Source organism: Callionymus lyra, chromosome 5, assembly GCF_982586985.1.
Source record: "Callionymus lyra chromosome 5, fCalLyr1.hap1.1, whole genome shotgun sequence".
NCBI classification, from domain to species: domain Eukaryota; kingdom Metazoa; phylum Chordata; class Actinopteri; order Syngnathiformes; family Callionymidae; genus Callionymus; species Callionymus lyra.
Window position 1 is genome coordinate 12,023,712 of NC_141822.1, and position 27,489 is coordinate 12,051,200.

The 27,489-nt window shown below is 41.8% G+C and overlaps 3 protein-coding genes and 3 non-coding genes across 6 annotated transcripts; 1 reads left to right on the forward strand and 5 right to left on the reverse strand.

Annotated features, from left to right (window-relative positions):
• Positions 1-2,543: 2,543 nt before the first annotated feature.
• Positions 2,544-5,634, reverse strand: cetn3 (centrin 3). The gene is made up of 5 exons (XM_087792459.1): positions 5,506-5,634; positions 5,185-5,320; positions 4,707-4,821; positions 4,435-4,626; positions 2,544-3,154 (listed from the first exon to the last, which is right to left on the reverse strand). Exons 1-5 carry the CDS (start codon positions 5,535-5,537, stop codon positions 3,111-3,113), a joined length of 519 nt encoding a protein of 172 aa, XP_087648585.1. The 5' UTR covers positions 5,538-5,634; the 3' UTR covers positions 2,544-3,110.
• A 3,378-nt stretch (positions 5,635-9,012) lies between these two features.
• Positions 9,013-11,449, reverse strand: rpl17 (ribosomal protein L17). The gene is made up of 6 exons (XM_087790950.1): positions 11,323-11,449; positions 11,108-11,148; positions 10,837-10,971; positions 10,563-10,661; positions 9,253-9,444; positions 9,013-9,085 (listed from the first exon to the last, which is right to left on the reverse strand). The coding sequence occupies exons 1-6, from the start codon at positions 11,360-11,362 to the stop codon at positions 9,038-9,040; spliced, it is 555 nt and encodes a 184-aa protein (XP_087647076.1). The 5' UTR covers positions 11,363-11,449; the 3' UTR covers positions 9,013-9,037.
• On the reverse strand, positions 9,148-9,215 carry LOC148079400 (small nucleolar RNA SNORD58). The gene has a single exon (XR_015711396.1). It is a non-coding gene; the product is annotated as a small nucleolar RNA SNORD58 (small nucleolar RNA).
• Positions 10,727-10,797, reverse strand: LOC148079401 (small nucleolar RNA SNORD58). Its single transcript, XR_015711395.1, has one exon. It is a non-coding gene; the product is annotated as a small nucleolar RNA SNORD58 (small nucleolar RNA).
• Positions 11,215-11,285, reverse strand: LOC148079402 (small nucleolar RNA SNORD58). The gene has a single exon (XR_015711397.1). It is a non-coding gene; the product is annotated as a small nucleolar RNA SNORD58 (small nucleolar RNA).
• Positions 11,450-18,199: 6,750 nt separating the features above from the next.
• Positions 18,200-23,402, forward strand: nkx6-1 (NK6 homeobox 1). Its single transcript, XM_087792460.1, has 3 exons — positions 18,200-18,758; positions 18,835-19,007; positions 22,832-23,402. The coding sequence occupies exons 1-3, from the start codon at positions 18,200-18,202 to the stop codon at positions 23,075-23,077; spliced, it is 978 nt and encodes a 325-aa protein (XP_087648586.1). The 3' UTR covers positions 23,078-23,402.
• The last annotated feature ends 4,087 nt before the right edge of the window (positions 23,403-27,489 follow it).

The following is a 27,489-nucleotide window of genomic DNA, read 5'->3' on the forward strand; positions in this document are numbered from 1 at the left end:
TGCCAGACCACCAGAGAGCAGTCGGGTCAGAACCAGCAGCTGACAGGGGAGCAGCAGCTGACGAGCAGCTGAAAACCTCCGGGATTCAACCCGACACCTCTGAAACATTCCGCTGGAAACATTCACGAGGACCAACCGGAGGGCCCGGTCCTTTTACTAATCCAGAATGAAGGGGTTTGGCCCGCTTTCATCACAGTTCAGTTGTCATGATTGTACTTTTACTTCCTGTGTAAAAGTTTGGGTGAATTCCTCAGATCATGTGATCATACTTGTTATCTGGTGATGCAAAAATTACCTTTTTTTTTAAATGCAGCCTTTAGCGCAACAAAGCTACTAGCTAAATGTTAGCTGTTACCATTTGAGGGTCCAGACACACCTGCACTCACAAATATGAGTTCTGTTGAAGTGTGGTTCTGGGTCACCCAAGAGTCCCACCATCATCATCACCAGACTTCTCTTTTAACACTACCCTCACCTGTGAACAAGGCCAAGGGATGTTTCTACAGAGGAGCCTGACTTGGAGTAGCTGATCCTCATCCCTGACTTGAGCAGGTCTTGTGAGGTCAACCAGACACTACACAACTTAATCTGGTCGCCCCAGTTTTTGTCATCAAAGAGGTCCCGGTGAGAGAATCCAGTCGATGCTGCGACCTGGTTTTCCTGGTCTTGCGTGGGAGGATCACACATCCAGATGTGAAGTCCTGCCACAGTCGCGGGTGAGGCTGTGGACGGGGGTCACTCTCGGCTGGTCTACCTGTGAGGTGTCTGGACGTCAATCAGAACCACATTCTGCTTGATCAGCAGTTTTAGGGCCCACTTCTCAAAACCCGGAGGTACTGACCACTGTCGAGAGTGGTTAAGCTCAGTGTTTAGTTGCTGGTTTAGTTTAAAGCCCAATAGTGACCACAGAACTTGGACCAAGAACCAGGATCTACTCTCAGGCGCATGAAAGTAAGTTTTAAACAAAGTCGAACTTAGGCACACGAGCGTCGACATTTTCAGCAGCAACTCACGTATCACACTTGAGATGAGGCAGGAGGGACTCACCAGGCTTGACGTGGTCTCGGGCACCTGCAGGTCCAGCTGAGGTCTCCTGGTTCCTCGTGTCCAACAAGAAGAAGACTTCAGGAAAAGCAGAAGGAAAACCAGACCAGCTGGTTTCCAGCAGGACTACAGCGGGTTTGAGCTCAGACACCCCAGCAGCTGAAGTCCTGAGACCCCCGGAACCCCCCCTTCCCTATCTGGGCCCCGACCCCCACACCCAGTCCCGACCCCTCCCCCCCGTCCCATCAACACACACTCTCCGACCTCCAGAGTGTGCGAGGAGTCGTTCACCTGCTGCTGCCCATCACTGATAAATATAGCTGCGAGGTGTTAGTGTGCGTCTGTGTGTGTGTGTGCGTCTGTGTGTGTGTGTGGAGGCATGTCGGTATGTCTGTTAGTGTGTGCGTGCTCATGTGTGTCTCTCCTTGACCGCTCTGTTCTGTGTGAGTCTGTTCCGAGTGTGCAGTTACAGAAAGTTTGTGTGTATTCGAACAGGTTTGTGTGTTACAAGTATGTTTGTGTGTAAATCAGTCCGTACTGCGTGTCTCTGTGAGATAAAAGAGTTACATGTTTGTGTAGTTAATCCGTTGTATGTGTGTGTCTGTATCAGAATATCACACATGTTGTGTATATTTTTTTGTGTGAAAATGTCAATGAAACTCTTGAGTTTAACTTAGTTCTGAACGACCTGGAATTGCAATTATAAATGCTTTAATGTTAATAATGTGTTATTTTACAGTTTGTACTTTGTGTTTAGTATTTTAATTTAGTGTGGAATATGAAACTGAGTTGTGTGTAAATTGCATGTTGGCGAGGACTCCCGTGAAAAATAGATATCTGCAGATCTAAATGGGACTTTCCTGGTAAAATAAATTAAATAACATCTGTGAATCTGTGAGTTAATATAATTCATCTATTCATGCATTTTGTGTACTAACTTTTTATTGCATGTTTTAATCACTTTTCTACTTATTTTGTGTTTCAATTAGTTATATTTAGAAGTGTGTTTTTTTTCTTTTCATACAAATTCATCATTGTTGTTGACGGTCATGAACAATTTATTGTTGTACATTTTTAACTATAGTGTGTCATATTGTGTATTTTTCTTCCGTATTCAGTTCACAATGTGTGTGTGCGCTTGACTGTATACAAGTTTGTGTACACAAGTGTGTGTCGGTGCATTTCTGTATGCGTGTCTGTATGTGTGTTTCCATATTGTAATATTGTGTGTGCTTTAATATTTGATTTTTTTTGTGTGCAACAATGAATCTGTGATAACTTGTGTGAGTTTTTACGTGATGTGTGTGTCTGTGTGTCTGTGTGTGTGTGTGTGTGTGTGTGTGTGTAATCAGCTGTCCCAGATTCTTCAGGGCTCACATCACACTGAAGTTGTTCCAGACATTTTCAACATAAGAGTTTGACTTCCTGTCAAACATTCAGAACACAATGAGTTTTTAAATGTGTTTTTCAACATTTTACTGACAATAATTTTCGATACGAATGCGTTTCAAAAATATTTCGACGTCAAGAGAATCCAACAGAGAGATTTGACGAAGTGAGACGGATGGAAGAACAAAGAAACTTCTTCAAATGTTTTTACGACGCAACGTTTTGTTCGGAGGTCAAGGCTCGTTCCAGTAGAGGTCAAGGGTCAAGACTCCACCTGGACTGTCCAGCAGCTGCTGACCTGTCAATCACTGAAGACCAGCTGCATCAATTCCACTGATGAAGTTTCAAACTTCAGAACATTGTCATGATTACTTTACTTTGATACAGATGCTTTATAAACTGTTTTTTTCTTTCGGAAAGAATATTTTTATACATAATTATTCGCAACAATTTGTGGAATTTGTTTTGGTTTTTTTTAATAAAAGAAAAAATGAATTCATCAAAATGTGATAATTAAGATTAAAAAACAGTTTAAATTAAAGGGTGATGGTTTTTTTGTGGAAAATGATTTATTATAAAACAACTATAAACATCAATGAGTGCAGAAACTTTAAATTACTTCAACGAGGCAGCAAACGTTGGTCTCTGGTGCTGTCAATCAAGGTCGGCCCGGCCCCTCAGGAGTCCGGCGTCATGATGGACACGAACTCTTGCTGGTTGACTGCAAAAAAAACGATCATGTGACCAACAGAGACAGCATTATTGTCGTCATTGAAACTATTTTTTTCTTTCTTGCATTAAGAGAAAAATATATATTTAGTATAAAGTATATATTTTGTTATAACATTAATACAGAGAAAATACAAGAAAAATCTGACATTTTAAATAAACGTATTAAGTAAAAGTATTTGGTGGGAAACATGAACAGAAATAAAACATGTTTTTGTCCCCATTACGTGCAATAAAAGAAGTCACATGTTTGTTGTACTTACTGACCTAAAAAAGCACTCAGAGAGCGCAGACCTCTGCCAAGGAGGCTCATTTACACCCATTCTGTAATTTTCGTCCATTGTTAAGATTCAAGTTTTAGCGTTTGAATGACAAGTATAGAACTCAAAGTGTGTCATTTGGGCCACTAGGTGGCAGCAATGTTCCCAAACAGACGAGCAGGGAGAAGCAGGACACACAGTTCTGCAGCTCTGACAGTCTGATGAATTCTTGAAAGATTTCTTAATCCAGACGTTGATTCCAAACATTAACAACAGTCTGTGGTGAACCGGTACTTCAAACTAAGGTAAGGTAAGGTAAAACTTTATTGATCCCTCAGGAGGTCTCCTTTGGGAAATTCTTTTTTTCCAATAGCCACAGAAAATACAGCAATTGTTCATAAAAAATAAATCAAAATAAAAAAAGAACAAGAACAAAGAGAAATAAAGAGAAAGAACAAGATGATACAATTCAAGTCTAAAGATAAAGAAGATAGATCAAAGAAAAATAACAAAGACAAAGGATACAAAGACTAACATAGAACAGAACATCCAGATACTTTCACTCCACTCCTGCCCCCGAACTCAGAATTGTACAATTTAATAGCCCAAGGAATGAATGAGTCCCTGAGTCTATTTGTTTTGCACCTGGGAAGGAGCATTCGTGCACTCATTCTGCTAGCTAACTAGCTAACTAGCAGCTTGGCAAAGTTTAAAAAAAACAACATAAATCTGATATAGAACTTAAACACTATAATCAAACACTGAATAGATTTTCATTGTTTGTTATTTTCATTTAAAAGGTTGTTGTGTTTTTAATAAAGTGTCGTTCAAGTGGTCCCCAGTGGCGACCATCATACTGTCAAACATTTTTGCTTATAACTCCAAAAAATAACAAATTACTCTGAAAATAATCCCAACCCTTCGTCGACATGAGGGTGATAAAAAATGAGTGATAGTTTCATTTTGGGTGAACTATCTCTTTAAATCAAAACCCTGAATGGCTGTGACTTACTTTCTCCGTCTCCGTCTCGGTCGAACTCGTCGATCATGCTCCGCAGCTCTTCCTCGCTCAGGTCCTCCCCGAGCTCGCGGGCGACGCGTCTCAGGTTCCTCAGGCTGATTTTCCCGGACTCGTCGTCGTCGAACAGCTTGAACGCCTTCAGGACCTCCTCTTTGGGGTCTCGCTCCACGATGCGGTCGCTCACTGAGAAAAGGTCCACAGACAGTGTTTCGTGAGAAGGCCGTTGCTGTGGACACTGACTGGACATCAGAACCTAAACTCACCAACTTCACTGAAATCCTCAAACGTGATTTTGCCGTTTCCACGCCGGTCATAATCTTTCAAGATGTTCAGCACGTCCACTTTCTTCAGCTCGAAGCCGAGCGCTCGCATCGCCACCTGAGGAGCAACACAAGAGTGAATACAACACAGAACCAAACACACACACACACACACACACACACACACACACACACACTTGTGCTCACACACTTGCATACACACACACACACATGCAAAGACACACACCAACAACTTGTGAGTTTGGAGTTTGTGATCGTCTTGGTCCTTGTCTACACATCTGCGCACATATACACACACAAAACGTATACACACACACACACACACACATGCAAAGACACACACCAACAACTTGTGAGTTTGTGATCGTATTGGTCCTTGTCTACACATCTGTGCACATACACACACACACACAAAACTTACACATAAAACTTACACACACACACTTGCACAAACACACACCTTGAGCTCGTGATAGTCGATTTCTTGGTCCCTGTCTGTGTCGAACATGTCAAAAGCTTCTTTGACTTCGTGCTTCTGCTCTTCCGTGAGCTCTTTCTTCTTCTTCTGTTTGTTTTTATCCACCGACACTTCCGGCCTGAACCAAGCACATCATTAAAAAAGAAGAAAATAAAAGTCACGTCAGAAACAAGAAGAACTTCAACGCGAGAGGAAGTCAACAGTGTTAGCATGAGCTAGCTCAACATGCTAACGTTAGCTGCGGCTAGCTGTCACCCTGCTGTCTTTTAATCTCAAATATTGAACCCAAATGGAAATATGTACCTCATTGCTGCGCTCATGGTGTCGGTGGACATCCCAGGTGAAGACTGTGAGGCCAGAAATGGACCACAAACAAACAAACAAACAACAGAAACCAACCGGTGTTCTGTCACCAGGCAACGACGACGTGACTCAAATTCACCCAACTCGATTTCTGTCAGCAAGTGAAAAACTTTACTGTACAACAGAAGAACATTTTTTTTGTGCATCTTGTATTTTCTTCTTAGAATTGACACCTTTCTCATATTTCTGATTAAACTGAGTTACACTTTCCAGACTTTTTGATTTTCCAAAAGAGGTTTTGGTTATTGAGCAAATTGTTATCAGTGTCTCTTTAATAGAAAAATATATTTTAATTTTTAATTTTACCGCATTTCATAGGAACTCTCTGTCTTGGCAGTCTTTTGGGGGCTGGGGTTCCTTGAGGGGCCGCCAGGTACATGTGGTTCTTCTCAATGGAAAGACTTTGACATTGACTGGGTGGCCCATTTCTCAAAGGAAACTGGGAGACTTCCATACTTGGAAAACATGTCCTTCAAAGCTTTAATTTGAGGTTTAACTTTTCTCACGAGTTACGACGACTAAGGCAGACCTTTAGTATGAAGGACACTTGGTCTTAAGAGCATGACCTCTTCAGAGAGACCTTCTCCCTGAAGAGCTTTGCGATGCTTTTCCCAAGAGAAGGCCACTTCCTGACATCTTTGAGCTTCCTGGAAGAAGTCATCGGCTGGTTCCCGATGACCCGGGAAAACCCGTCCTTTCCGTGTAGCATCACGTTCAGGACCTTCTTGGCCCCTTTGAAATCACACAGTTCTCGGACGACTGACTTTTCCAAGTCCTGAAGCAGTTCAGGAGTGAAGTCCACTTGAGAGTTCTCCAGTTCCGTCCACACGGCCTGGAAGACGTTCTGGACCACAGTGTAGACATCGCCCATCCGCTCCTGGTTCTGGACGTTTTTGAAGACGTGAGAAGCTAACTTCTCCACCAGACCTCCCACCACAGCCTTTTTCCTTCCTGTCGACCCCGTTGCTTCCTCTGGTGTGATGGTTGGGAACAGGACGGCCAGCTGGACCTCAGACAGCGAGCGATGCACCTGCTCAGCCTGGACCTCCGCTTGCATCTTCCACCACCACTTTGCCAGGAGCATGAAGACCTGGACTCTGTACGTGATGTCAGTGTAAAGTTCAGACGTGGAGTCCTTGGAAGCGTTGAAGCTGACGTGCGTGAAGATCACGTCGCTGAGCTTCCTGGTGAGCACCAGCAGGAAGCTGACTGAGGTCCGGTCGTCCTTCACCAGCAGAGAGTCGATGTTGTCTATGAGAGTCTGCAGACTCTTCACTGGTTTGTTCTGGAGGTCAAAGCTCTTTCTAAGCCGGGGCACCAGGTGGAGAATCCATGCCCGGTAGAAGCATACCGTGAAGAAGGTCTTCATCTGCTCTCTGGATCCTGGGAAGACAGCAGAGTTCGGCCGAGTTGTGGAATTCTCCAAGTTTTCGGTGAGGAACTGTGAAATCTGATCCGACATGACAGTGACCTCTGGAGATGTGCGAGACAGAAGCTGCTGGAACTCTTCTTCCTCCAGAAGCAGGTGAGTCACCTTCTCCACCTCTTTCACCAGGATTCTCTGGAAGGTTTTTCTGGAGGCCAAAACCAGCCCGTCTCTTAACTCCTCCGTTGGTGCCACAGCACACGAGTCACCTACCACGGACTCAGCGAAGGTCACCCTCTTCCTCTTCTTCTGCACTACGAGCGAAGACTCCCTCACTCGTCTGAGGCGTTCCGCCAACACAGCGGTGGCGTGGGCCATCATGGCGTCCACGGCCTCGCAGCGGGTGTTGCACTGGTTCAAGGAGATGATTGCAACATGGTCTCCTGCAGGGGAGAAACAGTTGACGTTCTTCTTGACCTCCTTCACCAACAGAGCCGTCAGATGAACACAGCTGCTGGTTTGGTCTTCAAAGTCAACGTCCACCACCAAACTGAAGACCTGTGATAGAACGTTCCACAGGCTGGACTCGATCTCCACGTCTGAGCAGGTAACTGGAGCTCCGTTGAAACTCATCAGAAGGTGGTTGGACACCAGTCTAACCACGTCAAGCAGCATTTCTGCCAGCAGCAGCTTTGTTGTGACGCTGGGAGAACCAGACTCGAGCTGCCTCCTCTGCTGGACCGTCAAACCCTCCAGAAGAGACAAAACTGTTGGGCGAATGAGGTCCAGCACCTTCATGTCTGGTCTGGACCCAGCACTCTCCCAAACCTCCATGTACAGACTTTCCTCCGAGGTGGGAGTGGCCTGGACCTCCTCTCCTCCAGAGAGTCCCATGGCCTTCATCTGGTATTCATCTTCTGAAGTCATAACTTAAAAAACTAAAGTAAGTTATGACAAAGAATTTACTAAAATATTTCTCTGATCTGACAAATGAACAATCTTATATTTGTTGAGCTGTGATCTGACATTGATGCGCCGCAAAGACGTCACTCAACAAAGCAGTCGTGACCGTTGCTAGGCGACGAGTCAAGGCTGTGCAGCCACACAAGGTGTCCAGAGACATTACACCTTTACAGTCAAAGTAACTTTCACATCCCAAAATGAACAAACTCTGGACTTTAGACCAGGGGTTGGAAATTAATTTAATCTAGGGCCACATTATTTACTGTGACTGTTGTGAGGGGCCATCAATCCAAGAGCAGGGAGCTAATATGATAGAAAACAAATGCCAAAGAAATAATCCTTACACTGACAAAGCATATTTATAAACCTTGTGTAAATGAAACAATTCAGTTTCCTCCAAATGTCAATTTGAGGGGCAAGACATTTTCACAAGTTAGTTTTTGATCCTTGTGAATAGTCTATTTAAAATATCAGCATCTAACAGCTGCATAAGACAAGGGACCAATCGGTTCTGAAGAACTTAAAGTATATTTGAGATGCATAATCTGAATACAGATACTATCGAACTGAATGTTTAGCTCCATCTTAATTTGTCTCAAGGTAAAGGTTGATGTTTATTTTTCGTATTCTTTCGTTTGATTTGCCTTTGTATTAGTTTCTCACATCTACCTGATGGGTGACTTGAATAGGAGTACCTTGTATGTATACTACATATTATGGATAGATTATGGATCTATTGATGTGAATTGACAAGTTCAAAAAAGAAAACCCACTATCTAGTATACATTGAACCCAATTATAAAAAGGCATTACCTTGGCAATTCAAGAATTGTGTACATCTTGATAAAAATCCATGAACTAATTTCAAAGCTGCAGACATATCTAGAAGTTTCCATTTTGACAACGCAAGAACTAAAATCACCATCTTGTTCAGGCTTTACATTGTTACTACTTTTGATTTGCGGGTAAATTCAGTGCGAGAGACGACTGAACCCATTAACTAGTTTCTAAAATGATTGTACACAAGCATTTAAATGTAGTTACAAAAGTACAGTTTATTCTTTTAAATAAGCGACACAATGATTGTGCATCTGGTTGAGTGAGGACACAAGACGAAGGTCAGGGTGGACATTTTATTGAACTCTACTCGCGTGCCATCAGTTTCTGCTTCTTCAGCTTCTTCTGGGACACCTGAGGGACAGAAGGACAGTCAGTGACACTGACAACAACACTCGTGTTTACACACGTCATGATCTGCTCAGAGTTTAGTAGTTTGTTTTCATGTTTTATCCAAAGGTGTCCTAAGTGGTCATCATTGCAGACAGCAAGTAAACAAGTCCTACTTCATCCAAGCTTACCTTCTTTTTCTGGGCCACCTCCTCCTCTGGCTTGGGGACGATCTGTTCCTTCTCGGTCAGGATCATCTCGATGTGGCACGGCGAGCTCATGTAGGGGTTGATGCGACCGTGGGCGCGGTAGGTGCGTCTCCTCATCTTGGGGGCTTTGTTTACCTGGATGTGCTCGATGACCAGAGAGTCCACGTCCAGACCCTGAGATCAAAGACGGGTCAGAGTCAAATTCACCAAACATTGTTCCCATCTTCTAGATGTAATTGATATAGAAACTTAATTTAAACGTCATATAATGCTTTGATGTATTGTCCTGTTTTGCTGTCGCTCATTTTGTATGTTCCCATTTCATTCATATTCTTGCCACAAAAAAAAATTAAGTCATGCGTTGCGTTTACAACGCTGGCAAGAAAAGTTACAGTCTGATTATATTACACATTTTAAATAATGATACAAAACCAACTTTTAACAGGTCGTGTAAGCTTTGAGATCCTGGCAGACAAAGCTTTGGACACTTGTAACCTGCTGCAACAAGAAATGACGACACGCATCAGACTTCTTGGGGACCATTATTGAAGCAACTTCTAGATTCTGAAGGAAGATTGTCTAAATTGGAACAGACTTGACATGCCGAGACATGTGGACCCGTGGTCATTACACCGAGTCTACAGTGACTTGAGTTCTCAGTGTTCACCGCAAATTTCAATCCACCCACGGCAAATATAAAACTTTGAACAGCAGTCTTGTGACGATACTTAATTTCTATTATTCAAAACCAAATTTATCTCGTTAACATGTAGCCTGTGTCAGCCAAAACTAAGTTTTGTAAAAATCTGGCCCATTATCCACACAAAAAATATAGGTTCCTCAAAATCTTAATTCAAATGGTTGATGAAAAGGAGTTTAAATATACTACGAGGGTAGAAGCTTAGACGGTAAAAGTACACAAGCCATTACAAGCTCCTATAATGCCACATCGAAGGTGAATCACGTTACATCGATCATCTCTGGACCCAACTACAGGTCTGACATGCTTACGAGTGCTGCAGTTTCAACTGCATCTGTACTGTGACCTTGAGTGTCTATAAAGGGTAATAGATCATTATTGCAATTGTGTAGATTATATATGCGAAGGGAGAATTAGATATTGATGTTTATAAGACTAAACTGCATGTTAACAAGGCCATTTGTGTGAAGACACTGATACATTTCTAATGACAGAAATGACCAATTGTCCTTCTATTTAAATAGTTTTAAGCACCTCATTGTGATTCAAGCGTTCTGCACTTCAAGTCTCACTCTGGCATGAAACTGCTCACCTTCAGCTCAGCGTTGCTCTCCGCGTTCTTCAGCATGTGCAGGAGGAACTCAGCGCTCTTTTTGGGCCAGCGTCCCTGTGTCCACCCGTGCATTTTGGCCTGAAAAAACCAATCAAAGTCAGATTTGCCAGAGAACCAGTCGAGCAGGTACAATTTAGCAAAGAGCTGCTCAGAGTACAAGTTATGTTATTTTCATCATTTATCCAAAGGTGTCCTAAGATAGTCATCCTAGCAGCAGCTTCTGGGGATCATTTGTTGAAGAGTCAAGACTCACCTGAGCACACCTGCCCACGCCGCCATTGTAGCGCCTGAAGGGGACACACTGGTGCTTGACGGTGACGTCCCTCAGGTACTTGTTGGCCTTGCGGATGTGCATTCCCTTGATGGCCTGAGCTGTCTCACGGGTGTTCTGTCAGAAGCACAGGCACGTTAAAGATGGCTGAACGAACACCAATACATTTTCTGCATTACAAGCAGTGTTTAGATTCATTGACAAAGTAACCCAACATTTTTATTTTTAAATTATGACTAAAGGATCTTTTTACCTTGAAGTGAACCCGGAGGTTGGAGCCCCTCGACTTGCATGCTGCAGAACACAAACACATCTTAGAGACTCGTAATAATCTGCTCGACAGTCGTGTTATAGAATCTTAGAGCTCAGAGTTTGGTAGTTTGTTTTCATGATTTAATCCAAAGGTGTCCTAAGTGGTCATCACAGTGCTCCAAAAAAAATAACAACTCGATTAAAAGTTTTACTCACATTTTGTCGGATTCTCGGGGTCGAGCGAGTAGCGGACCATATTCAGACTTCTGGAGGAAAAGAAAATGGTTAACGTGACAGTCTTGACTGAAAAGATAGCTTTAGCACGAAGCTAACGTGTCCCGTAAGATAGTAACCAGTAAATATGGAAGGCGGAATTTACGAGATAAGACTTGGACACGAGTTTACCATCATTTAACAGTAAATTCAAATCGCGTTATAACGCAGAACGTGCATTATAAACGTTCATGAAAAACCAACATGGCGGACTGACTGAAACAAGCCATTTGACCGGCATTAAAAAAAACATCAATATGAGCAGACAGACATAAACACGCAGCAATGGGAGTTACGTGAAGGTTATTTAAGAATAAAAATGTAGATTAAAAGACAGGATGAGTAAAATAGAGGTAGATTTAACGTGGATTGCGTCGCTCATGAGCAGCACAACTGTCTCACCTCTGAGGCCGCAAAAGGAAGAGGAAGTTGTCGGGTCCGCGTGGCCTTTTCAGTGCCAGCGGAGGCTCACGCGACCCCTAATGATCGGGAGGAGAACTACACCTTGGTTCATGGACGTTTACAAAGACCGAATCTGGGCTCAATGGAATATAGAATTACAAAGTTATGACGAAGATTTGACGTTTTACAGCGGCGTCCATGGAAAAGTTAATACTTTTTCTCCCGATTTTGAGGAAGAAATCCGTTGATGGTAAAAGTTGGTGAGGGATGGTAATCGAACATTTATTCCAAATTAAAATAGTTTCAGTTTCCAATTATTGCTTCATGAAGCAATAATTGGAAGTAAGTAAGTAAGTAATTTTTATTTGTATAGCGCTTTTTCAGACCAGGGTCACAAAGCGCTTAAACAATCAAAACAATATTCGATAAAGTATATATTTTAAAGATCAAGATAAAACTGAAACACAACAGGAGTTCCAGAAAATCAAGGAAAAGCCTGAACAAATAAAAAAGTCTTAGGATGTTTCTTAAAGGAGTCAGTAGATCCATCAAGCGCAAAGAGAGAGGAAGATTGTTCCAAAGCTTAGGAGCAACAGCCTGAAAAGATTTCTCTCCTCTGGTCCTGAACCGTGTGCGAGGAACCATCAGTAGATTCTGATCCACAGACCTCAGAGCCCGAGCTGGGGTGTAAGGCAGGATCAGATCAGTGATGGAAGGAGGAGTCTGACCATGAATAGATCTGAAAGTAAGAACCAGAATTGTAAAGTTGATCCTGAAAGAAACTGGAAGCCAGTGAAGAGTTTTAAGGATCAGAGAAATGTGAGTTCTTCTACTTGAGCGGGTTAGAATTCTCGCTGCAGAGTTCTGAATCAACTGCAGGCGAGACAGATCCTTCTTGTTAAGAGCTTGAATGATCTGCAGACATCTAAATACCACGTCAAAACTAGACTTTTTATAATCTTTAAATAATAGAATGATAAAATGTATTTAATATAATGTTTGTTGTCGTCAATGAATGTTAATGACTCTTAACATTGAAACTCAACGCACAATCTACAATATCCAAACATAATACTAACAAAAATACTCCAGGGCCAATCATCATATGTTACTTTTTCTTTAGGGTATTTTCTGTTTTTGTCTGACATGACATCATTCAAGGATTCTTTCAGAAACCCTCAACGATTTGTTTCTCAAGATGGTTGAGACAAGACAGTTGTAATGGATGTGTATGTTTTTAACTGCAGGTCGACTTCTACAGTCCAGGAAAGTAGACACAACACAAAGAACCAAGTAATGATCATCGTCAAACTTAAATTGAACTTGAATGTCAAGAAAAGTACTTTATATTTTATATTTATTATTTTATTGTTTCAACCCAAATCATTCCTTCTTGGTTCTGGAGACAGACAGAGTGACTTCTGCACACTAGATTATGGTGTCACTCCCCGTCCTCTCCAACGTCCAGAAAAACAAATACCTTGAACTATTGTGATTGTAATCATGCTGTTGTCCACTTGAAGCATTCAGTTTTATTCCAACACATCGACCTGTGAAGTCACGTCAGGAGCTTTGAGTGGAACCAAAGGAGGTCTTTGTTGCAGGTCCACATCAAGGAACATTAAAGGCGAACTCATGGTTGCACATCAAAGGTTGAGGAGTCACTGCGGGCGCGAGTGAATCAAAGGTAATAAGTATGATTATAAGCAGAGGCCACAACTGTTGAGGGAAGAACTGTCTTTAGAAACGGTGGCCTCCTCCGTCTTCAAGGAAAAAGAGGAAGCAAAGTCATGAGGAAGCAGCTGAGTCGGACTCAAGCGGTCAGTGAAGGAAACGACAGGTGGAACTGAGCTCCCAGGATGCACCACACCCAGATGGACTACGAGGAGAGAGACGAATGCAAGAGGAAACCCAGGTTGGAGGCAAGCCTTCACATGGAAGGGCAACTGACGGGCAGGTCTAAGAACAAGGGGGCCAAGATCACGTCGGACCTTCTCAGCCCTTTGATCTCCTCATTCTTCGAATGTTTGACGGCTCAACAGTGGCGGCAGCTGGAGTCTGGCTCCCCTGGTGTCGCCACCAAGCTTCTGCTGGCGGAGCTTCTGTTCGACATCATGCTGCTGGTGTCCGACACCCTGCTGGACAGTCTCGACGGATCTCATGCGACCTTCTCCAAAGTGGAGATCGAGTCCTGCCTGGGACACACTCTGGATCAGAGCTTCAGGGAGGTTCTGGACGTCGACCCTGAGGACCACACCCCCGGCTCCGACCATCTGACGGCTCTCTTGATCGCCGAGGTCCGTAAGAACCTCAACTCTATTCTGTGTGCTGGCGAGCAGGTCTCTAAGCCGACACGGTTCCAGTGCAACACCCGCTCGGGGACTTTGAACGCCATGCTGCAGCATGCGCTCCTCATGCTGGAGGAATGTATGAAGAACAAGAACCGAGAGTCACCCAGAGTCCACAAGAAGAGGAAGAAGAAGAAGGAGTGGGTGAAGTTCGCGGTGCCGATAGAAGAAGGTCCGTCTGCCGCGGCTCGTGAGGAGAACCTCTCGTTCAAAGACAGCCTGGTGTTGGCCTCCAGGAAGGCTCTCCAGAGGATCCTCATGAAGGAGGTGGGCGACATGACGGGCCCTCTCTTGGAGGAGAACGAGTACAAGCAGCTTCAGTCTCGCTCCTCGCAGGAGGTGAACGTCATGTCCGACGAAATCTCGCATTCCCTGACCCACGTGATCGTGAGCTCGACGACCCAGCCCGCGCCCAGGCTCGCTCTCCCGGGTTCCAAGGAGCGGATGAAGACCTTCTTCACCATCTGCTTCTACCGAGCTTGGATTCTTCACCTGGTGCCGAAGCTGAGCAAGAGATTCCAACTGCGGCCCCGTCAGGAGAGCGGCGTTTGCACGCAGGGGTTCATCGACCGCTTGGACTCCCTGCTGGTGAAGGAAGACGGGGCGTCGCTCTGGTTCAGGAGTCTGTCCACCCGAAACATCGTGCTGCTGACCAATGAACTCAGCGACCTTATCTACCTGCACATCAGCCACAGGACCTCCACAGACACTTCTTCTACCCTTCACAGCGACATTCAGTACAGAGTCCAGGTCTTCCTGGTCCTGGCGAAATGGTGGTGGAAGACTCAGGTGGACAGTCACACGGAGCAGGTTTGTCAGGCGCTCTCGGAGATCCCGGTGGCGGTCCTGTGCCCGTCGCCCCCCAGCAGGGACATGACCATGGAGGTCGGACTGAGGAGGATCGTGGTGGAGATCCTGGTGGAGAAGCTGGTGTCTCATGTCTTTAAAAAGGCCAAGACTAAGGAGCTCCAGGAGAACATGAGACCTGTGGTGTGTGAACTCTTCGATGCCGTCTGGAAGGAGGTGGAGGACATGCAGGTGGAGCCGGAGCTGCTGAAGGACCTGGACAAGGCGGTCATCCAGGAACTGTGCGACAGGTTCAACGGCGACAACATGCTGGTGTTGATGCGCTACAGACAACGCGACTTCCTCAACTGCATCGCGCTGACGGTCAAGGACCTTCTCGTCAAACCGGGGAGGAAATGCAGAGAGAGCAGCAACTTCTTCTCATCGCTGGGGAATTCCTTCAGACGCTTCCGAGAGAAACGCGTGGCAGACGCCTGGAGGAAAAGTTACTGAACAGTTTTGTGTCCATAACTGCTGCCCTTGGACCACCGCTGCTCTGACTGTGGGAACCTCAGATGATCTACAGCTACATGTACCAGCAGCATGGCTTACCGTAACCTGTGTTTTGCCTCATCACTAACTGATGTCCTGGGACATGTCGTTGAGAAGGGACTTCAGTCAGTACCATATGCAGGGCTCGGTATCAAACTTCGGTTATTTTGTGGCACAGACCAAGATGCTTCATGTTTTGGTGCCAAGTTTCGGTCGATCAAAACTTGATCATATTTGAATCTTTCTGAACTCAAACTGATTAGTGACAAAGGCAGTGAACATCATATTAGTTTATTACTTGTTAGCAACTGTTCTTTTGCACTGGAAAATCATTAATTTTAGTGTTTTCTGTAAGAAAACAGCTTGTGTGGAAATGTTACAACAATGAAAAATTAAACTCAAGATTTGTACCATGTTTATTGTCATTTTGTTAGAATGGAGCTTTAAATATTGGTATCGAAAATAGGATATAGTTCAGGAAACGGTATCGAAGGGCTGTTTTGAGGAGTCGCTGATATACAGATATCTTTCAACTATATACAAACACTTTCCACTTACAACGCAGGATAATACCAACATTTTTCAAACCAAACCAACAACTCAAATCATGGCTTCCTCATGTGTATGGTTAGAACGAATGTGGCCGATTTTTTTTTCGATATTATCAACCAGCACTTCTTCATCACTTCACCTTCTTCCTCCAAAACTATTCACAAATTTGCTCACAACTCCCTTGTTAACGCCTAGTTATTAGTATCGAGAGACAGTAAAAGCGGGACAGGAGGATCAGGAAATGTGTGAGTGTATGATGGAGAAAAGGATGAATGGTCTGATGCAAGGCGTCCGGAGTCGCCCTCAACACCTTCTGCATGACAGTATGGCTCAGAAGAGTAACCACATAAGGTGCCACAACAGATCCATCTCTCTCATGCTTGACATGCACTTTTTAGTTTTATACTTTGTTGGTAACTTATGATGGTGAATTATGTTTTTATGTATGTTTTGTATGTATTTATTATCCATCCGTCCATCCATCCATCTAAAAAAAAACAAAACAGGATGATGTAATAAAAAATATATAAATATGAAATAAAATAATTAACAGATAAGAATATTTAAAAGAAATAAAAGGAAGGAAGAGATGGAATACCAGTGACTAATTTTACTCAGTTTTTTATTTTTGCTACTAGAGTATAAATAAGGTATAAGATTGTATTTTAATTTTTTTTCAAATGTTTGAAGTTAATGGTCCATTAATTTAAAAACATATATAATAAATGCAGAATCACATGTCAATCACGTTGCTCACGCCTAACGAATTTCTATACATCTTCTAGGTCTGTGCATTGAAAGCAATCCACCAGCAGGTGGCGTCAGGTCATCGTGGCGCAAGAAATAGTGAAGAAGCAAGCGCCATTTTTTTGGGATTGTAACTTTGCCCCAACATTTAATTATTTACTATGACTTAATTCAAATATTCATGAAAAAATTAATCCATACGAGATTTTCACCGTTCGAATAATAATTATTTTTAACGTCACTTCATCCTGAATCCAAAAATAACCCACAATAAATATAATATTCTAAATCTGTTTATTACACGTCATCATTTGCTGCAGAATAATTTCACGTGACGTCGATTCTTAAATAACTAATAAATCGTCGTGGAAGTGACTTTAGATCACTTTTTATTTGCGTTTATAATAACACATATGAAACTCACTTTAAATCGCAGATTCCATGAGTCGAAGTCTAACCTTAACTTTAATCCACGAAACTAGCGCCCCCTACAGTCTGATCTGACGCGTGTGTGTCTGTGTGCACGCGCGCTGTTGTGTTTTTATATGCAAGATGTTATATGGTATATGGTGTTTAGAGTTTTACATTTGAGTGTGTGTTTGTAAGATGTTTCACACTTCATGTGTAGTCATAAGGCCGACAGTGATGTGTGTTGGATTGTGTGTGTATTTGGGATTTGTATTGTGTTTCTTTGAGTGTGTGAAACCTTTCTTAGTGTCTTTATATCTGTGTTCAAGACGCGAGCAAAAGTGTGTGTTAAAATAAGCGTGTGTGTGTAAATATACTTGTGTTTGTCATATAATATCTCTTATGTGTGTCATTGAAGGTGATCATCTGTGTGTGTTTTTGTTGTCCATCTCCAGTGTTTTTTTTTTAGCGTGTAGTGTTGTGTGTGTGTAGACGTGTGTGTTTGTGTGATCATCAGATAGTGTTTCTTGTCACAAGATATTAGTGTGTTTTCTGAGACGGAGTGTGTTTCTGGTTCTCTTGGTGTGAGGCTGAGAAAAGGGAGAGTGTGTGTGTGTGTGTGTGTGTGAAACACTGTCAACGGATCCCACACACACACACACGCGCGCGCGCTCCTCCATCCAATCACAGCCTGCTCCGAACTCCGGCCTATGACGTCACAGAGGGGGTCATCCAATCAGCGCGCGGAGTCCAACAGCTCTCAAAGTTTGGTTCGGTCGCACGGACACCAGGAGTCCCGGTCCACTTTCACCGACTCACAACTTGTTGAAACTCTCTCCACGGCGCGTCTCCTCCTGGCCCGGGCCAGACACGGACCTGGATCCCGGGACTGACTCACCTCACGGAACACACAACGGGTCTGAGAGTCGAGCCTTGGACCGCGGGCCTGAGATGGGCTTCTAGTCTGCGCCGTCCCGGGTCGACACCAAGTCCCGGCGCCGCAGCGTCACTCACCGGGTTTTGGCATGTTAGCCGTGGGTCCGATGGACGGGTCCCGACAGAGCACCTTCCTCCTCAGCACCCCCCCTCTGGCGGCTCTGCACAGCATGACCGAGATGAAGACCCCGCTGTACCCGGCCTACCCGCTCTCCTCCCCGGGACCCAACTGCTCCACCTCCCCGGCCACCAGCTCGCCCAACCCGGGCGGCATGGCCGTGTCCTCCCCGGGGATCAAGTCCTCCGGCGGGCTGTCGTCCGGACTCGGGTCCCCGCAGCTCTGCTCCTCCGCGACCCCGCATGGGATTAACGACATCCTGAACCGGCCCACGAGCGCGTGCATCGGGTCCACCGTGACCGTGGCCGCCGCCTCGTCCTCCGCCGCCGGGCTCCTGTCCGGGCTGCCCCGGTTCAGCAGCCTGAGCCCGCCTCCCCCTCCGGGACTTTACTTCAGCCCCGGCGCCGCCGCGGTGGCGGTGGGCCGGTACCCGAAACCCCTCACGGACTTACCGGGCCGGACGCCGATTTTTTGGCCGGGAGTGATGCAGAGTCCGCACTGGAGGGAGGCCCGGTTCGCCTGCTCGCCCCGTAAGTGACTCGCGGGGGTCACCAGAACCACAAACAGAAAATAAAAAAAGTATTAACGACATTCTTGTGGTTTCAGATCCGAACTCGGTTCTCTTGGACAAGGACGGGAAGCGCAAACACACGCGGCCAACTTTCTCCGGGCAACAGATCTTCGCGCTGGAAAAGACTTTCGAACAAACTAAATATCTGGCGGGTCCGGAACGGGCCAGACTCGCGTACTCCCTGGGCATGACGGAGAGCCAGGTCAAGGTGAGAACCGGACTTTATGAGAGGCTCAAAACCCAATCTCTCGTTTTATATTAAAAAAATGACCCGTTTGAATTGTGGTTAAATTATTTAAAGAGCATTTCACATTTATAAATCGATGTGGATTTATTAAAATTATTATTATTTAAATGGAAACTCTCTTAATAAGAACGTTTTAATTTCACAAGATTAAACAAGGAAACACGACTTCATTCAAATATATATTTCTTATTAAGTATATATATTTTTTTTAATCTGTGAGAAGAGGTCAGACATAAATAATAACCACTAGTGAGATCGAGTAGGTTAAAATAATTAAAAAACAATATTTCTCGATCAAAACACATTTAAAATCATATTCATATTGAATAAATTCGTTCGATCTGGATTATCAAATAAAACGATAAAAAAAACAACACACAAATCCACCAGTCTCACGACGTTTACCTCGAGATGTCAGGATGGAGATTAATTGACGGTTCATTTCTGACGAAGTAATTTATGTTTAAAATCGAACGTTTAATTGATGGATCTCATCGCAGTTTGACTGTTAGTTTTTAATGTCGACGGCTGCTGGGTTTCTTATAACGATGACCAAAAATAATACCTGGAGATTATGAGCATCAAAGGACTGCAGCGGAAACGTCAAAATAATCCACGACGGAATTAAGAATCTCTGCCTCAGGCCTTTGAGCAAACACACAGGATCATAAACGATCCTCGTATATACAATTTAAATAAATCAAAACGTTCTCACTTCACTGTAAACGACGTCTACAGTTTTACATTATTATCACACGTTTTGTACGTGATCAAGTAACCGAAATAAAAGCTTTACAGAAACACATTTTTAGTTTAAAACGTAACATATTAAGAAAAAAAACGTTTACGAATCTTTAAATTGTATTAGTTTAATAATCTATTTTAAAGATAAAAGCATATTCCTTATTATCTCACATTAAAACATGTTTTAAAAATGATTGATATTTCGGCTAATAATCCCGTGTTTCTTTGTTTCAAAAATATATATTTTTGAATTAATATTATAACATTAAAACGCTTTTTTTGATTTATGACTCAAACTATCATCCGTCACTCTGGGTCGTCTTGTGTGTCGTTAATACAGCATTTTTCAGTCAAACCACTTTTGTTTTTTTCTATTTGCAATCCATAATCCGAACAGGTCGACGTCACCGAAACAACGTCATTAATTCCATGTATTTTAATTACAAACTCAAATAATTCATCGCGTTTCCAGAATTAATTTTGTATTTTCTGCATGAAATCCCAATTATATAACACATTATTTTACAACATTCCCGAAAATAAAATATATAAACGACTAAATATTTTGAAATAATTAATGAATAAATCTTAAATATTTAATCTCAAACCAGGACTATTTAATTCATTACTGGTGAAGATGTCGAATGATTATTTTGTGTGTGAAAATGTGTGAAAAGTGTTTTTTTTGTTTATCTGTTCAATGTGTTTTAGCGTTTAAATGTCTTCATAATATAATATATCACCGTAAAATAAAAATGGTAAATTATTCGTAGATAATAAATGTAACACTGATCATTTTCATTTGTGTTTAACAAAAAATCATCCTGAAACGAAAAGAAAATCTCGAAAAAATCAAACGTTTTATCTCATTGAGATTTAGATTTATGAACTGCGATTACAAATATTAATTCAAGAATTCGTTTTTTAGAAAAAAATAACCTGTTAATTATTAAATTATTCATCGGTCATTTCACACTTGCCCAGATTTAATTATCAACCATAATAGCGACACAGCTCACTGATAAAATGGGATGAAACTGTGAGTGTTTTACAAGAAAAAACGTGACAATAATCTGGTTTTATCTGCGCTGTTCCAGGGACGCTTTGTTGAATTTACACCATAATTTAAATCTCAGATTCGAGCTGGTTGAATTTTTGAATATATATTTTTAAAATTTATAATAACCTTTTTTTATTTTGTCATAAATGTTGGTGTGAGATTATTTAATTTTGAGATACTTTATTTGATCATTTAAGAAAAACAACGAAATGTGATTATAAATCCGTTTAAATTCAAAGGTTCCCTCTTCAATTTGTCTCAGTGTTTTCTCACAGAGCTAAACGCCACCACAGGTTAATAGATGTCAATGAATCATCTGCAGGAGATAATCTGTGCTGGTGTTTGTCAGTGTGGGATTAGCATCTGACTCGTTCAGGACTCGCAGCTCAATTAAAGATCGAATGACAATAAAAGCTGCGGAATCGATAACGTCAATGGAACGATATAATCTCAGTGTGAGGAGGCAGTTGAATCTACAGACGTCTAATCCGTGTTACTGATGACATCATTTAAATATCTGGGTTGAATAAAACATAGAGATGTGATATCAGATTATAATGTTTTTGAATCTCACACAAACAAAGCAAAGGGTCAAATATGTTAAAATATGTAATGGCAACCTCAAAATTAGATGTGAAATTATAGTCATAAAATAATAATCCTAATCCAGTGACATAAATAATAATACAATATCAATTGATATCATTCTGGAGATTTACACATATTTAAACATTTTAAACTAAAAATGGGATAATAAAACACTGTTTTTTTTTTTAATAATATGGGATTATGAGGTTGTTGATTATTTAGTGACACATTTATACAATTCAAGAGAAACATATTGTTGTGGGATTAGACACACAATTAGACACCGTGGTTTAACATGCAATGTAGAAGTACAAATATTTTCCAAAATTTTGATGAGAGAGGATTAAGACACTTTTCATCAGAAATTATTGGAATAAGGTGTATGATCTGGTAATCTGTGTTTTTCTAAACCCAGAGTACTATGTGGTAAACATGTAATAATCATCTTTGAAGGATAAATGACAAATGTAGAATTATTTATGAGACGGTTCGAAAACACCATCAGATTAACAAATGACGACTGAGCATGAAATGGTAAAAAGTGAACCAATAATCCCAAATATCACATCTAGAGAGGAAATCACTCATAATCTCTTCTTCCAGAACTGGATAATAGAAGTTCTGATTGTGGATCTTTATAGATGAATAAACTCCTGACATAATATTGCTTACAGTCCAACGAACTCTAAAGAAGGTGACATGACCAATAATCATAATCCTCATAATCTAAACCACAGCTGTTGACAACACAAGGGATCGAAAAAAACATCACAGGAATAATCTGTATTATCAAGTGAATTTTCTGAATACATTTAAAATGTTTGTAAACACCTGCTAATCATAAATAGATAAATACAAGTTAACTATTTAATTTAACTCTGAACATCCAAGATCATGTATAGAGAAAAAAATAAATATAGATATATTAGAAAACCTTTCGCAATGTTTCTTTTGGTGCTAACTGTTGATGTTTATTAAAAACAAAAACAAAAAAAACATGTATTTTTTTAACTTTATCTTTTCCGCTGAATTTTTTGGAATATTTTGAGCATTTCTGTGTAGTTACTAAGCATCTTATTTTGAAGTCTTGTGATGTAAAGTTATTTCTTATTACTTCATCTTTATTAGAGGTTAAATCATTTATCATTAGCTATTGTTGTTGTTTTTTTTTGTTGGAGCTGAAAACCAGAGGCAGAAAATTTCTGTTTGATGTCATTAATAATGAGTTTTATTCATTGTCACACTTCCGTTTTCTAATTCAAAAACAAAAGCTCGCATTTCCCACGACTTCCGGTCCTGATCAAACACCTGTTAATGAGTCGTTGGTCTGATGTATTTGAAGATCGATTGACTGACATGTTCTGACGTGTCTCACGACTTGTGTCCGGGTCAGGTCTGGTTCCAGAACCGCAGGACCAAGTGGCGGAAGAAGCACGCGGCGGAGATGGCGTCGGCCAAGAAGAAGCAGGACTCTGAGACCGAGAGACTGAAAGGAGGTTCTGACGTGGAGGACGAGGACGACGACTACAACAAACCTCTGGACCCCAACTCGGACGACGAGAAGATCACACAGCTGTTGAAGAAGCACACGCCGGGTTCGGCTCTGCTCGCCAGCACGTCGGAGAACGACAGCTCGTAACGGACCCTCGGAACCGGAACCGGCTCTTTTTCTTTGATTTTGCACGGAAGTTAGAAGTGATGGACACGTGACCGCCGGAGTCTGTAAATAATAACCGACGAAGAAGAAACTGATGTGAATATTTATGTGTTTTGTACAGACGCCATGTTTTTATTTGTTTTTCGTTTTTTTTTTACACACGTCAAAACGAGATGCGCGTGAACTCACGTGGACTGGACCCTGAACGCACCATCGCTCTGGACAAACGCGCGCGCGCACCCTCACACATTTAAACTTTGGGTTTGTGTAAAAAATGCACTTTTATTTAATAAAGATTTTAATGTTTCGTCGTGAAAGTTCGTTTATTGAAATCGTAGTCTATTAAACAAACAACAGTATTTAACAGTCGTATAATGATGTGGTATTAAGTAAATGAGTACATAAAGGATTGATGAGGGATTTTACTGGTTAGATTATTTTTATCTTAAAAACATTTCCATTTGACATGAATCCAGAATCCACACATATAACTTTGTCATGACGAGTCGATTCCTTCCGAACCGCTCAGTAAAGTAATAAAACGTCAGATCAATAATAACTAAATGGTTTAATTTAGTAGTAAAGACGCGACTGCAGTAAATAAACAAGTAAACATGCTTTAAAAAACACCATGAATTGGTGAATTGACAACAGAACTTTCATCAACATCTTCATTTTAAGTTGGAAAATCAAAGTTGAATTACTGTGGTCATTATGGGATGTTGGCTTAGTTACTTTGTCCAACATAACATTGAAACCTGATGATGAAACTGATGATGAAGATGTTGAATATGATTATAAAAATGATGAAGAATATTATGAGAAGAATGAAGATGATGATGCATACGATTATAAAAATGATGAAGACAATGAAGAATATTATGAGAAGAATGAAGATGATGATGAATATGGCGATGATGCTGGTGATGATACTAAGATGTGATGATGATAATGATGGTGATGAAGATTTTGATGAAAAGGGTGATGATGAAGATGATGAAGATTTTGATGAAAAGGTGATGTGATGAAGATGATGATGATGATGAAGATTTTGATGAAAAGAGTGATGATGAAGATGATGAAGATTTTGATGAAAAGGTGATGATGATGAAGATGATGAAGATTTTGATGAAAAGGATGATGATGATGATGATGGTGGTCACGACAGTGAAGCTCTCAAACCAGCACCAGAGAGCAGCCATGATATCACAGGAGGTCCACGTGTGCAGGAGGTAATGAGCTCGGAGCTGCAGGTGAGCAGGAACATGATCCAGAGTGATGAACACGGCTGAAGGTCCACTGAGAGCAACAAGAACATCTGTTCAACATCCAGACTCTGGAGGAGGAGGAGCCTGTCAGTGCTGCCTCAAACACCACCATATTACACATTTTTTTAAAAACGCTTTCACTACTACTATTAAAACTGCTATAGTACTACTGTTACTACTACTACTTCCAATTCTAGTACATCTATTGCTGTACTACTATTACTTCTGCTGTACTACTACAACTACTACTACTACAACCACTACTAATGCTATTACAATTGTTACTGCTGTACTACTACTTGGCTATTAGGCTGTAGTACCACTGTTACTACTACTTTCACTTCTAGTTCAACTATATTGCTGTTCTACTACTACTATTACTTCTGCTGCACTACTACAACTAGTGATACTACTGCTGTACTGCTACCTGGGTATTACTAGTTTTATACTACTTCTTTTACTACTACTAATACTACTACTACTACTACTACTACTACTACTACTACTGCTGCTGCTATTACATCTGCTATGCTACTAGAATTACTATAACTTCTACTCTTCTACTTCTATTACTATTATTACTATTACTATTTATACTGCTGTACGACTACAACTCCACCTTCTGCTACTACTATTACTACTCCTTTACTACTACTATGATTACTACTACTGTACTGCTAAAGCTATTGCTGCTCCTACCACTAATACTTCTATTTCTACTTCGACTTGTATTGCAACTATTACTACTTACACTGTTACTACTACTACAACTTATACTGCTATTACAAATATTACTAGTATACATATATTATAACTATGACAACGACTAATACTACTACTACTAATATCAATCTATTACTACAACTCACACTGCTATTAAAAATACTACGAGAATCACTAGAAGTACTAGTCCTCTAACTATTTATACTACTTGTACTAATATTAATACTGGAATAACTACTTCTTTCTTTTAATGCTTCTACAACTGATATTATCTCTATTACTGTTCATTATGAATACTATAATTATTATTTGAACAACTATTATTGCTATATACTACTGCTACTACTTCTGCTGCTACTGCTACCTCTAGTAGTACTGTGGGTCAGTGACTATTATCAGGACTATTCAAAGTTCTACTACGCCCTCTCTTGTGCTTCTTCTCTTACTGAGCCACAAGTCCAAGTACCTGTTGAGCTGCTGCTCACCTGTGGAGCTCCTCTGGCTGACGAGTACAAAGAGCTGGTTACTGTTGTACTACAAGAGATTAGAGAGCAGAACACGACATCTTATCTGGCCGCGGCTCTGTCTGCAGGCCCGAGATAAGACCAGCCGCTGGAGCTCCTATTATGGAGCTGGTTAGCCGGGGGAGGAGGGAGGAGCTGCTTCATGTTCTTTCATGGCTGAGCAGCAACGCTGTGAGAGAATAAGTGCAGCAGAGGAGGATGAGACAAGTCTTGATTTCCTACCGATGATCCAGACGTTTACAAATCTTTAAACCTAAGGCAGTGTGATCAGAAGCCACATTTGATTTAGACATTAAGAATGATTTGATGCGTCACATGACACTCAGAATTTCTGCAGGACATCGAGGCGTGCAGGGAGGATCCTAGCTGACCCCTCTCGACTGGGACACCCCCTGTTCCAACTGCTCCCCTCAGGCAGGAGACTGAGATCGATACGGACCACAACGTCTTTATACCCGTCTGCGGTTCGAATCATGAATATCGTTTACATTTTATTTTACTTTAAGCCATTATTTATTCATATGTAATTTTGTGGTAATGTTTCTTATTTAATGTATTTTATTAATCTCTTTTCATTTAATTATTTTTATTATCCTATGGTGTCTTAACAACGATCGCAATAAACGATTCTAATTAATAAAAAAAAAAAATCAACTTTATCCAAGAGAATAAAATAGACGTGTGTCTCAAAATAAGCAAAGAAAAACACAAATACAAATTGGACTATAACGAAAAAAAGGGATTATATAAATAATTATTATGTTTAAAACGTTGAAAAAAGAAAATACAAAAATAACAAAAAGGGTGGCATAAAGAATAGGCATTTTCATTTTTATAGTTAATTCAAATACAAACATAAGAACAGAGATAGAAATAAATTGTGAATCAACAATGAACAAAATACTTGCTAAATAAACATGTCAGCAAATGAAGGTATGAAATAAATACTTGAATTATACATTTGTTCTCAAAGCCGAACAAAAGTCGGACGGACACATCAAATGTGAATTGGGCGTCACCGTGGCGACTGTACGAGGGCTGCTGGGATGTTCAGCTGGACGTTAATAAACAGGATAAACAGGTGGAAGTCGATCGCCGCTCCACCACCAGCGAGGAGGAGGCGGAGGACGGAGGGGGAGGCGAAGGGGGAGGCGGAGGGGGAGGCGGGTGAGTAGGGGTGACGGGGCTCAGCTAAGTAATGACAAAATGAGCACCTCCAGTCGACTCCTGCGATGAAACAGCGCGCCCTCATCACCCGAGTCTTTTGTTGTGGATTTTATTAGCAGCGGCCGCTAAAATAAGCTGTTAGCGCGGCGCACAGAGCAGCAATAATAACCTCCTCCATCATATTTTAAAAGTCACGTTGAGACGCCGCCGTAATTCATCTCTATGCAAATATGCTGCTGTCTGCCCATTAGCCCCGCTTTTATTAAAACGCGTCCTCCGCCACTCTCTCCTGACTCCCGGCCGATAAAACACCCGCACAAGAATTATTGCGACTATTAGCGGAACATATGGACGACGTGCTCTCGCCGGATAAAAACCAACAGATAGTGGCGGGGTCGGCGGGCGGGTGGAGGGTGTGAGTGCTGCTGGGAATCAAACCCGGATTACAGATTCGTTCGTGTTCCCTCGGCCCCGTAAACTCCGGAGACTTCCAGCAGCAGGTAGTAAAATTGCGTTGATGGAATTAAAAGACAAAGATGATGATGCAGTTTTTCCACAAACACCTGCCGATGTAAACGCGGTTTTAAACAAAATAGCAAAACAAACCACGATTTAATCGATCACATCAAAGTACTTCTTCTTTTTACGGTAAATTTACTGCTGACACTGTTACTACTGTTTATTTCCACAGTTATACTGTTCATACTATTTA

Coding starts and splice junctions, on each gene's coding strand:
- cetn3 (XM_087792459.1), bottom strand. CDS start 5,537: ATGTCCACCGACACCATGAGCGCAGCAATGAG. Junction 5,321..5,505: donor ACCATGAGCGCAGCAATGAG/GTACATATTTCC, acceptor TGCTTGGTTCAG/GCCGGAAGTGTCGGTGGATA. Junction 4,822..5,184: donor TCGACTATCACGAGCTCAAG/GTGTGTGTTTGT, acceptor GTTGCTCCTCAG/GTGGCGATGCGAGCGCTCGG.
- rpl17 (XM_087790950.1), bottom strand. CDS start 11,362: ATGGTCCGCTACTCGCTCGACCCCGAGAATCCGACAAAAT. Junction 10,972..11,107: donor ACCTCCGGGTTCACTTCAAG/GTAAAAAGATCC, acceptor TGCTTCTGACAG/AACACCCGTGAGACAGCTCA. Junction 9,086..9,252: donor AGGTGGCCCAGAAAAAGAAG/GTAAGCTTGGAT, acceptor TCTGTCCCTCAG/GTGTCCCAGAAGAAGCTGAA.
- nkx6-1 (XM_087792460.1), top strand. CDS start 18,200: ATGTTAGCCGTGGGTCCGATGGACGGGTCCCGACAGAGCACCTTCCTC. Junction 18,759..18,834: donor CCGGTTCGCCTGCTCGCCCC/GTAAGTGACTCG, acceptor TTGTGGTTTCAG/ATCCGAACTCGGTTCTCTTG. Junction 19,008..22,831: donor TGACGGAGAGCCAGGTCAAG/GTGAGAACCGGA, acceptor TGTCCGGGTCAG/GTCTGGTTCCAGAACCGCAG.